At 40.9% G+C, this 11,893-nt stretch overlaps 5 protein-coding genes across 6 annotated transcripts; 3 read left to right on the plus strand and 2 right to left on the minus strand.

The window, feature by feature from the left end:
- Positions 1 to 663: 663 nt before the first annotated feature.
- Positions 664 to 2,566, minus strand: LOC106430694 (amino acid transporter AVT6E). Its single transcript, XM_048761647.1, has one exon. The coding sequence runs from the start codon at positions 2,410 to 2,412 to the stop codon at positions 958 to 960; it is 1,455 nt and encodes a 484-aa protein (XP_048617604.1). The 5' UTR covers positions 2,413 to 2,566; the 3' UTR covers positions 664 to 957.
- A 561-nt stretch (positions 2,567 to 3,127) lies between these two features.
- LOC111206981 lies at positions 3,128 to 4,414 on the plus strand. The gene has a single exon (XM_048759992.1). The coding sequence runs from the start codon at positions 3,128 to 3,130 to the stop codon at positions 4,412 to 4,414; it is 1,287 nt and encodes a 428-aa protein (XP_048615949.1).
- Positions 4,415 to 4,674: 260 nt separating this feature from the next.
- Positions 4,675 to 8,535, plus strand: LOC125588571. The gene has a single exon (XM_048759993.1). It carries the CDS (start codon positions 4,675 to 4,677, stop codon positions 8,533 to 8,535), a length of 3,861 nt encoding a protein of 1,286 aa, XP_048615950.1.
- A 135-nt stretch (positions 8,536 to 8,670) lies between these two features.
- On the plus strand, positions 8,671 to 9,910 carry LOC106430741. Its single transcript, XM_013871536.3, has 5 exons — positions 8,671 to 8,787; positions 8,877 to 8,952; positions 9,063 to 9,283; positions 9,367 to 9,442; positions 9,524 to 9,910. The coding sequence occupies exons 1-5, from the start codon at positions 8,770 to 8,772 to the stop codon at positions 9,811 to 9,813; spliced, it is 681 nt and encodes a 226-aa protein (XP_013726990.1). The 5' UTR covers positions 8,671 to 8,769; the 3' UTR covers positions 9,814 to 9,910.
- Positions 9,911 to 10,302: 392 nt separating this feature from the next.
- Positions 10,303 to 11,881, minus strand: LOC106430759 (trafficking protein particle complex subunit 2-like). 2 transcript variants are annotated; one of them, XM_013871555.3, is made up of 6 exons: positions 11,677 to 11,881; positions 11,355 to 11,497; positions 11,081 to 11,166; positions 10,934 to 10,995; positions 10,664 to 10,749; positions 10,303 to 10,586 (listed from the first exon to the last, which is right to left on the minus strand). In XM_013871555.3, the coding sequence occupies exons 2-6, from the start codon at positions 11,433 to 11,435 to the stop codon at positions 10,494 to 10,496; spliced, it is 408 nt and encodes a 135-aa protein (XP_013727009.1). In that variant the 5' UTR covers positions 11,436 to 11,497; positions 11,677 to 11,881; the 3' UTR covers positions 10,303 to 10,493. The 2 variants fall into 2 exon arrangements, with proteins under 2 accessions (XP_013727009.1, XP_048617607.1); XM_048761650.1 differs by having other exon boundaries at positions 11,750 to 11,845.
- Between the last annotated feature and the right edge of the window lie 12 nt (positions 11,882 to 11,893).

Below are 11,893 nucleotides of genomic sequence, written 5' to 3' on the forward strand. Positions count from 1 at the left end.
TCTATTCATATCAATTTATAGGATAAAACAAATGCACAAAACATGATCATATTTATCATGGAAAAATAAGATAAACAAAGTAATTTAATGTAAATGATGAGTATTGGTAATCTGAAATGTAGGAAGAAATAAATCATATGCTTACTGTTAGCTGAAAACAACAAACCAAGGACCTAAAAATTGTTTTTCTTCGTCTATTTTAGAATTTTTTTTCTTACGTTTTCATCAGAAATTTGATTTTAAAAAAAATTTTGTATTTATGTTGAGTTTGATGTTAAGTTTTGAGGTTGATTTGAGTTAATATTTTGATATGATCCTTACTTTCCTATAGAGATCTTTTCCATGTAAATCATTGGCAAGCTCAAGACAAATTACACAAAATAATTATAATAATGTTAATTTAGCCACATTAAATAAACATTAGGCAGCTAAAAGTTCTTTTAACTCTAAACAACATTCAATTATTAGTTTATATAATAGTCATGATCTAGTTGTGCTTAAGATGCAAAAGTTTGAACCAATCGATTATATCAGATACCTAGTCGATTAAAAGCTGGTTTTTAAGTGTAACCATCTCGATTTGTGACTACATTCACGAAACGATCAAAGATAACAGAAAATAAAAAACATTCAATGAAGCAAAAATAACAAAGGAGAACTATATATAAAAACAGCAAAATTGCGTGTATAAATATTAAAAAAATATATATCAATAAGAATCTGGTCTGTATACATTGAAGTCATGGGTATGATGATAATCTCGTAACCTGAAACAATTCACAAACCGGACATCGCTGGACTTGGCCTGAACAAAGGCCATTTGATCGAGATCCTAAAGGTGCATGTAGCAGTCACAAAAACTGAAGATTTCCGGTTCTTCTGTATTGGACTGAGAATCTCTGATTTGTATAATAAAATCTACAAGATCCTGTAAAAACCACTAAACAAGTTGTAACATCAATCTGATTTGCTTCTGATGCTGTATATGTTGCCAACGGTTCCCACAATGCTAACCACCACCGCCAAGATTAGCATCAACCACGACACAGATTTCTCCAAAAAGCTTAACGTATTGCTCTGTTTCCCTAACCGTAACGCGATGAGAGCAGGGAAGGTAAAACCAAGCGAAACCGCTGATGTCGCCCCTGTGAATTTGAAAGCAGTCCATATGTTTGGGATCATCGTCGAGCCGATGTAAATAAGAGCCAGCAAGATCAATGTAAGCCCCAGAGATCTCTTCTTGCTTTCGGAGAGAGGAGGCGAGCCTTCAAACAACAAGGTATTAACGGTTTCTCTCAAGGAGAAGTGGATCACGGGGAAGACGAGAACTAGATGGAGAATGTATCCGATTCTGACAACGTAATTCACGGCAGAGCTGAAACGGATGCCGAGATCTTGATCAAAGTTGGTCAATATATCAGCTTCTGTAGCCAGACCGAAGAGAAGATAACCCGATATAGCAGTTGAAGCATAGACAACAACGCAAATAGCCGTCGTGATTCTCCCAACTCGGTTCATCTTATGAGGCGAACGACCTTCGAGCTCGTTATATATCGGCTGAACATTGAAATGGCACACGTAAGCGTTTGACATTATCGGAATCACCACAAGAAGATCCAAGATGGCTTCCTTGGAGCTAAAATCAGGACTCATCCTCGGAGTATCAATAGTTCCTTCTACAAGCTTAATCGCCGCGACAGCGAAACAGACGACAACGAACACAACAGCGAGAGCCACGGAAGCAGCTGAGGTGACGCTCAAGGAATCAATCTTGTTCAAAGCGCAGAGAGGAGCCAAGAAGACGACCATAACAATCAAAATCAAAACTTTACGGTGGTCCCAGAACCCGTTCCCTAACCACTGATCCAAAACACCAATGTGATGAAGCGAACCAGACATGACGTCACCCATGATGATGAGGTAAACAACGAGGACGCCACCGTTGTTGACGATGATACAAATCTCAGACAAAACCCTAGCGGTTCTCCCCATCGCGAACTGCACGACCTCGCCGTAAGATCTGGACTTGTAGAGAACCGAGAATCTAATCAGAAGCTCGACGCTGATCTCCGACAGAATCGCCATGAGGATGATCAGAACGAAGCCGAGAACCAAGCCGAGGACTTTCATGGTGGCGGGCAATGCCATGATCCCGGCGCCGATGATGGATGTGGTGAGGTTGAAAACGGCGCCGTGGATCCCAGATCCTCCTTGACTCGATTTTCCATTAACGAGCGGATAGTTAGAGATGTCGAAGTCTAGATCGTCGGCTTCTTGGTCGCCGACGACGCTGCGGGTATCGTCGAAATCGTTGACGAAGCTTTCTTCATCGGAAGGAGGAAGCAACTTGGTGGTCTGTTTCTGTAGTTCGACGTTAGAGTTTTTGGAAATGACAGAGTAACTGCTATCCATTCCCCTCCCCAGATCTGATCTGATGTAAACTCTCTCTTTCTGAAATCGCGATTAGAGAGAAAGAAGATTGAAATGATGATCCGAGATTGAAAATGACGAAAGTTAGATACTTTTTTTTTTTTCCGTTTTAGACTGAAGAGAGAGAGAGAGAGAAAAGATAAATGAAAGGAAGCTGGTGAATTTGGGGTTTAGGGGTCTCAACAACGTCTCGATTGGTCCTTCTTCCTCCCTCGTCGGCGAGAGAGAGAGAGAGGCTGAGAGATAGTTTTGATGGAGAAATGTAAACTTCTACTCCACACGTGGCGTCCTTAATTACATTTTATTTAAACATTAAGGCAATTTTTCCTAATTTTATTTAAGTTGTGCATGTTAGGGTAAACAAAGAAAGCGGGTTTCATTGGGTCATTGGTGCAAAAACACGTTTTCGAAAAAAGCAAGGAAATTTTTTCCTCTCAAGCGTCCCCGCGTGGGCTCCAGGTATTACCCAGTGGTCTAAAAGGTGAAGAAAATCAATCAGTGCACTTTGGTTGGTATAACACGTTTCTGAGCAAAATTGTCAACCTTTTCTTTGTTTTTGAGGCTACTTTGGATTCCTTTTCGAAATTTCCTGCTGTTTTTCTCAACTGTTCTTCAATTATTAAGAACAAGGAGGAAAAGTGGTGAGAGTTTTTTTGAGAAAAGAAGAGTCGTTAAGCAAGAAAGCATGTCTTTAGCTATGGATAAAGCGCTCATGGCCCTGTCGCTGGATGAAGAAGATACTCCGTTCGCCATGCCGGAGCTTCCAGAGTTCAGTTCGGCCGAGGACAACAAACTAAGCTTGATTGGAAGGATCCTCAACCCTCAGTGTCAGAAGATATCGACTCTGATTATGAGGATGCCGCGAAAGTGGGAGAAGGAAGGTCGAGTGCGTGGGATTGCCTTATCTCAAGAAAGATTTCAGTTCATCTTTCAGAATGAACATGATTTACTTGATGTGCTGGAGAAAGGAGTTCACACATTCAATGAGTGGGTAATAGCGGTGGAAAGGTGGGTTGAAAACCCTTCAGAAGACTATCTGCAGTTTGTTCCGATTTGGGTTCAAATCAGTAATATCCCAGTCAATTGTTACACGTATGAAGCGCTGACAGCACTCGGTGATTTGGTGGGAAAGACAATGGTCGTGGCCTTTGACCCGACAAAGCCAATAACCCAAGATTTCATTAGGGTCCAAGTGAAGTTCAACGTAGCAAATCCCCTCAGGAGGTCTAAGGTGATTACTATCAAAGGAAAGCCGACAACGATTCTCTTTCATTATGAAAGAGTTCAGAAAAGATGCTTCCACTGTCAAAGGCTTAACCATGAGAAAGATCTCTGCCCTTTGGTGGTTAGACAGAGGCAAGAGGAATCTAGAGTAAGAAGAGAAAAGATGACAGAAAGTTTGAAAAAGAAGCAAAGTATTTTAACTGAAGATGATATTCTCTTTGGTATCATTGATGAATCCCTCGTGGGTACTGACCCTGCTACTGGTAGATGCAAGATCGCAAAGGATATTCTTGAGGAAATGAGGAGGTACATGAAGGCAGATACTGGAGATAGTCATGCTGTTAAGGTAGACAGAGTTCAACAATCCCTAAAGGAAACGTCTCAGGGGACTATGTATCAGAGAGCTACGCTTCGTTTGGAAGTTCCTCCAGTGCTTTCCTCTGATTCTGCTGAGAGTCTTAAACCCCATATTTTGGACTATTCTACGGTTTTCAGAGCTGGCTCACTGGCACCATGCTCTTCCGGGATAGCTAAGAATACGGTTGGGGCTAGAAGAAGACCCCCGAAAGCTATCAGAGATCAGAGGAAGCGTGACATTCCTATTCAGGAACCATTGCTAGAGCCTGACAGTAGAGAAGGGAAGCAGATTGTGAACAGTAAAAAGAGAAAGTGTGTAGGGAACGAGGAAGAGTCAAGTTCAACAACCAAGGCGGTTTGCCTAAAGGTAGTCCCAAAGGAGGGACTGCCCAATGCCCAATGAGCTTCATGAGCTGGAATTGTCAAGGCTTGGGGCGGCCTCAAGGCTTGACAATCCAAAGACTACGGGAGATGCGTCAATACCATTTCCCGGAGATTTTATTTTTAATGGAAACAAAAAAATGTCGGAATGTAGTAGTAGATCTTCAAGTATGGTTAGGGTATGAGCGTGTACACACTGTGAATCCTATTGGATACAGTGGTGGTTTAGCTGTTATGTGGAAAAAAAATGTAAAAGTCCGCGTTAAGAGTTCAGACAAGAATATGGTGGATCTTTTGGTGCAGTTTGGTGATTTAGCTTTTTACTTAACCTGCGTGTATGGGGAACCAGCCACCGATGGGAGAAGTGGAGTTTGGGAACGATTGAGAAGGTTAGGATTGGGGAGATCACAACCGTGGTGCATGGTTGGTGATTTCAACGAAATTCTAAGTAATGAAGAAAAAACGGGGGGACCGATGAGGCCTGAAGAGTCCTTTAAATACTTTGCTGACATGTTATCAGCTCGCAACATGGAAGAACTGGTCAGTAAAGGAGATAGATTTACATGGGGAGGTATGAGGTGGAAGAAGTGGATCCAATGTTGTCTCGACAGATGTTTTGGTAATAAAGCTTGGCGTGATACCTTCCCGGGCTCCAACCAATCTTTCTTGGAGAAAAGGGGTTCTGATCATAGGCCCGTTTGGGTGAATCTGTGCGCAAATCCAGAGATGCAAAGGGGCCAGTTTAAATTTGACAAAAGAATTCTGCACTATCCGGACGCAATGAGTGCAGTGAAAGGGGCTTGGAGCAGTGTAAGGGCAAATGCATCTGTTGCGGTCAAAATAAGGAAATGCAGGGGCATATTGAGTGCTTGGAGAAGGAAAAAAAGTTTTAACGCCAAGGATAAGATTAATAAATTGCAGATAAGACTTGAGTGGTTTCAATCCAAGTCATATCCTTGCTGGTTCGTAATCAACACAATCAAAAAAGAACTGATGCAAGCATACAAAGAGGAGGAGATGTTCTGGCGCCAAAAAAGCAGAGAAAAATGGTTAAGACTGGGTGATAGGAACTCTAAGTTCTTTCATCTCTCAGTCAAGGCTAATAGAGCTCGATTGTATCTTCTTAAACTTAAAGATAAAAGGGGCCAAGATCAATGGTCTGATGCAGCAAAAGCAGAGGTGGCAGTGGAATACTTTTCTGAGCTGTTCACTTCCTCAAACCCTCCCTCATATGAAGCAGTGTTTCAGAGCATGATACCTAAAGTAACCCCAGGTATGAATAGGTGTTTGACGGCGAAGGTTACCAAGGAAGAAGTAAGAGAGGCAATCTTCTCCATCAAGGCAGATAGTGCGCCGGGACCTGATGGTATGACTGGTCACTTCTTCCAGAAGTTTTGGCCAACTATTGGAGAAGAGGTTACCAAAGAGATTCAGGAGGTGTTTGTGAAAGGTACTCTTCCGGATGATTGGAACTTTACATATCTATGCTTGCTCCCAAAGATTGCGAATCCTGAAAACATGACAGACCTAAGACCCATAAGTCTCTGTTCTGTTTTGTACAAAGCGATTTCCAGAATTTTGGTGAAACGGTTGCAACCTTTTCTCAGTCAGATTGTGTCAGTGAATCAATCTGCCTTCATCTCCGAGCGGTTGATACAAGATAATGTCCTTATAGCTCATGAAGCAGTACATGCACTCAAAACTCACAGGGTGATAGCTGCTGAGAGCGTGGCGATCAAGACAGATATGTCAAAGGCTTATGACAGGGTGGAGTGGAAATATTTAGAAGACTTGCTAAAGGCATTAGGTTTTGCCGAGCAATGGGTGGTTTGGATTATGATGTGTGTATCGTCAGTGTCTTTTGCAGTCTTAATGAATGACCAGCCGTTTGGCCTTATCTCACCGAGTAGAGGGATCAGACAAGGAGATCCCTTATCACCCTTCCTTTTCGTTCTCTGCACAGAAGGGCTGTCGCACTTACTGAATGTTGCGGAAAGGAACGGTTTTCTGAAAGGCATGAGTTTTGATGTGTCCGGGCCATCCGTTCATCACATTTTCTTCGCAGACGATAGCTTATTTCTCTGTCAAGCGTCTGCATACCAATGTCGTAATCTAAAAAAGATCCTATGCTTTTATGGTGAAGCTTCAGGACAGTGCATCAATTATCAGAAATCGGCGATGACTTTTGGACACTTGGTATCTGTGGAGGTGAAAAGTGAGCTGCAGAATATTATGGGGATTTATAATGAAGGAGGGATGAGTAAATACTTAGGACTCCCGGAAGATTTCTCTGGCTCCAAGATCAACGCGTTATCGTACCTCAAAGATAAAACGCAAGGCAGACTTGAGACTTGGTTTCTGAGGAAGCTGTCACAAGGTGGGAAAGAGATACTTTTAAAAACTTCAGCCTCGGCTCTTCCGGTTTTCCCCATGTCATGTTTCCGATTGCCAAAGACTGTGATCAAGAGACTGGCAAGTATGATGGCCAATTTTTGGTGGAACTCTCATTCTCACATGAAGAAGATCCACTGGGTGGCCTGGGATAAAATGTGTCTTCCAAAAGAGCTTGGTGGAATGGGGTTTAAAGATTTGGAGATCTTTAATCAAGCACTGTTAGCAAAACAAGGATGGAGGCTCATTAACCAACCGGAGAGCCTGCTAGCAAGATTCATTAAAAGTAGATACTATCCTCACTCTGACTTTCTACATGCTCCGGTTGGGTATAGGCCCTCGTTTGCTTGGAGAAGCATTCTTTTTGGCAGAGAGCTCCTGCAGAAAGGACTGAAATGGCAGATAGGAAACGGCCGTACTACAAGAGTGTGGTTGGATAAGTGGGTGCACGACCCGGAGGTTGGGATGAGAGCTCCTTGGATCAAAAACAATACATTTGATGTAAATCTTAAGGTAAGCGCTATGATTGATGGCGCGACTCGCAGATGGAACCTGCAGGCACTAGAGGAGATCTTTGTTCCTGGAGATGTTCAGTTGATTGCGGCTTCCCAGCCTATTGTTTCTAGAGAGGATTCCTTTACTTGGAAGTTTAACAGAAATGGGCTGATGTCGGTTCATTCAGCTTATGGTTTAGCTAGAGAAGAGACGATCAAGGAATGTCACAGTGAGGCGTTAGCTCTCCCTTCTCTCAACCCAATAAAAGAGAGAATTTGGAAGATACCGACTGTGCCAAAAATCAGGATATTCCTTTGGAAAGTCTTGAGTGAAGCTATCCCGGTAGCTGATCTGATCTTAAAAAGAGGAATGAAAGTTGATGAAAGATGTCAACTGTGTGGACTTGAAGGTGAGACGATTCAACACGTGCTATTTCAATGTGCAGTAGCAAGACAGGTGTGGGCTCTGTCGGGTATACCCCAACCTATGTTTGAAATGCAGGAAGGTCATCTGTTTTCCAACATCAACTATCTGATGAACCTAAAGGCACAGTCGTGGGGTTCTATGGAGGAGAAAAGAGCTTGGCCTTGGGTTTTATGGTTTCTATGGAAGAGTAGAAATGACTTTATTTTTAATGGAGCGAGATGGATGCCAATGGAGATTGTGGTGAAGGCAAAAAATGAGGCTGATGGTTGGTTTTTAGCGCAGGAAGTAGACAAAGAAGTGGAACTCGAAGTAACGCGGAATGATGTGCGACCCAAGAAACGATGGTTGCCTCCAGAGGAGAGTTGGTTAATGTGTAATGTTGCTTTTGAGTGGAACAAGGATACACATAGTCTTGGAGGAGCATGGGTTGTTCGAAATCATAGAGGAGTTGCATTGACACACAGCAGACGAGCCTTTTCTCAGGTTGGATCCTTGGATGATGCGAGATTAAAGACGTTGTTATGGGCGTTAGAGAGCATGATGAGCATGCGCTATGACAGAATGGTCTTCGCCGGAGATTTTAAAGAGCTTTTCCTTGCTTTCCAAAATCCACATAAATGGCCGGCTCTTAGATTTCAGGTAGAGGAGATGAGGATTTTGCTTTCAAGAATGAAGGAGTTTCAATTGAAGAAGGTATCGATAGAGGAAAACAGAGGGGCGTCGTTGATTGCTCAAAGCATAACAAGACAAAACAGAAGTCAATCTTATGTGGCCATTGGTCATCCTTCTTGGCTAGGTGAGCTTTTTGTTAATGAATGTCGGTCCCTCTAAGCATCCTCTAAGTATTGCTCGTGTTGCTGTTTATGCCCTGAATGGGTTTGTTTGTTCAGATCTTTGCGGGATCGATATGTTGTAGTCTCTGGAGATGTTTGGTTTTTAAGATTGTAGTAGTGTTTTACCTTGTGCAACATTTTAATGAAATCTACTTGTCGGAAAAAAAAAAAAAAAAAAAAAAAAGGGTAAACAAAGAAAGCAGCTCTTCTAGCTAGGAACCCAAAAAAAACTATGGCGGCTCCTCAACTAGTATGAATTTCTCTGATTCTTTTTCTTTTCTTTCTACTTGTTTCTCAAAGCATATTGTCTAACATTTCCTGTGTAATTTTAATGAATAGACATGTGTTTTACTTGTGGAAACTGAATTCAAAGGTTGGCAAAAGACATTACATAAAATATTTGTGGGCATTGAAGGTAAAGACAGCCTTTTGAGTCTTGATCCATCTTCTTCTTGTTAATTATATTGATTACTCAAGAGGAAGTAGATAAGGTCTTAACTATAACTGTAATGTCGTTAATTCTAGGTTTAGCGTTCTCCATTGATGCACCTGACTGGTGGCCACATGGCGAAGGAGCTAATCCTATGATGTTCACTAAGAAGTTGCTGTTTTTACGTGGCCAAGTTGATCCTGTTGTCTTCATTAAAAAGTTGTTTAAAGCCAAAATTTACGCTATGCTCTACAGGATTGATTATGGACTTGAAGAGAATCCACTAGGCATCCGGAAACCTAATAATCATTTTCTGGTTATATATATTTATCTTCACTGCTTTCAACGCTTTTCAATTGTTTTAGTTTCTTAAAACTGTGTTTTTTTTTTCTGCTGCAGAGATTTAGATTCGAGATAGACATGTTAGAAGGAAGTTGGTACAAGAAAATCATAGGAGCTTTAAAGACCATCCAAGGTTTGCAAGTTTTCTCTAATATTTATAGATATATAAGATTTGGTTTGGTGTTTTTTAATTTATTTGTGAGTTCGATGTCAGGTGTATCATTTACCATAGATGCACCAAGTCAGATGGTGTATATGTGTGGCAACATTGAAGAAGGTTTGCTCTTGAAGATGTTAACGAAGACGGGCATTCAAATTTTGGGAATGGACTATGGTAATTTGAAGCCACCTCCCAAGAAAGTTGAGGCTCAAATATCAGATGGAACCGAGACACAACCCAAGAAAGACACAGAGCCTCCTCCTCCTCCTCCTGAGATTGTTGTTACGAAACACCAAGCCAAAAACAAGAAACCTCGTGGTTTTAGAAGTTTTTGTTGTTCATGAATCATGTCAGTCATTAGAACATAGCGTCCTTGTTTTGGAGAACCAAGGAAACAAAAACACTTACTTTTATCCCAAAGTTAAAAAAAAAATTCACTTGGTTGAGCTGTGTTCTCTCGAAAATGGCATACAATTCAGAAGATTAGATGCTAGAATGAGTCTAACTGCAGGAAGAGACAGGGCTGCTGTTAAAGAATTCAGCAATGATCCAGATGTAAGTGATATGAATATCTTAGATATATTTTCAAGCTCTCTTAACTTCCACTCAATGTTTGAATAAATTTTTTTATACAAAATATAAACATCTTATTAAGGGAATTGAAGTTTCACGTTAGCTTAGGTCAGAAGTTCCAATCGCGTATTTAAGAATCTGATCACAACAGACATTTACTATTTTTGCGTTTTCTTCCATTAGATTCAATTCCAAGTAAATTCTTTCTTTCTGTGTGTTACTACCTCGAGAGGAGAGAGACTTGATAACAACCAACCAAAAAATGAAACTATGGGTTTGGATTGAATGGATTATTTTTCTCACTAAAAAGAATCTCAAACATTAAAACATTGCTTGGAAGTTATGAAGAAGAGAACTCTAGCATTTGAACATAAACACAATAACAAACAATTGACTGCAACTTTGGGCTTTGGACCTTCACCAAACAGCAAGTCAGGATCTCCGTGCTTCTCTACAGATACTTTCTTGCAAGTGCACGCACCTTGGTGTCAAAATGTGAGGATGTAATCCGAGAACCGGGCAGATACAAGGGATTCAGAAGAACCTGCATGAACCATCATCATGTCATTTTAGACAATAACAATGTTACTACTGAATTAGATCAGCTCAAAGAAGAGCTACCTTAATATAAAGCTCATGCACCTCCTGGAAGAAGCTCTTGATGCCGTCTTCATTGCGTGAATCATGAAGGAGCATGAGTCGTGTATGTGCGATATAATTAATCAAGGAGGATACAAATATTTAAGACTTTGGAAATGAAACTGTTAAAGCCAACCTACCACAAATCTGACAATGTACTTAGATGAATGAATCAGGAGAAGGAAAAAAAAATCATTTCCACTTGAATATAAATAGTTCCACGAAGAAGGAAGAAAAAACTAAAAAGGATATGGCCAGCGGTAACATAGACGGAGACAACGAGATCGTTAAACCTGTCAACTGACTTCAAGAACCTGAAGAGTAATAATAAATGAAAAAATGAGATGAATTATATGCCTTAAACATAACCACCACAAGGAAGGAAGGGAGGTTACAGACATGGCGCTTGTAGTCCATGCAAGGTCTTGGACGACATCTAATGCAGCGTGTAGTATAAACTGGTGCAACTGAGCAGCATCTTCTCTCTGCCAAACGGAGCGAACAGAGTGAGAGACTAGTAGACAGATTTTAAACAAAGGGAAATAGCAAAACTTTTCATATCAACAGCTGAAGTGAACAACAGTGATAAAAGCAAAGTATATTGGATCCAACGAATGTAGTTTAGATCTAAATGACTCATGAGGATGTGTATCAAGAAAGAAAGAAAGAGTACTTTGGGAGCAGAACCAACTTCAGCTTCATAGATGGGAATATCATTCCGACCCACTATTATAAAACACGCTGTGTTTGCCATTCGATCCCTCGACCTCTACAAATATAGATTTAAAAAATACAGATCTTTTGTCTTTGTGTCTTCTGCAACAGCAAAATCAAAAAAGAAAAAATGGTGAAATTGGAGTTTAGATTTGGTAACAATCAATCAAATCGTCTAGATACGAGAGTAATCTAGGTTAATTTTATTACTATTAGATCAGGGATCAACAATTATAATTCTCAATCGACACACAAAAAAAAAAAAATTGGAGAAAACTCACGAATGCAAGTGAACGATGCGAAATGCTGCAGGAAATACAACCAAACAGTCCTCAAACGAGATGAATCACCCACCAATTCTTCAGAAGATGAATCACCCACGGAGTTGAGAGATTAAACAAGTCCAGGTGGTGGTGTCTCTGCTAGAGAGGGGAAAGATCAGAGGAATAACGACGACTACAAAGTGTATATTAGGCCCATTTCAGTTTATTATTAGGC

This window comes from Brassica napus, chromosome C6 (assembly GCF_020379485.1).
Source record: "Brassica napus cultivar Da-Ae chromosome C6, Da-Ae, whole genome shotgun sequence".
Taxonomy (NCBI): domain Eukaryota; kingdom Viridiplantae; phylum Streptophyta; class Magnoliopsida; order Brassicales; family Brassicaceae; genus Brassica; species Brassica napus.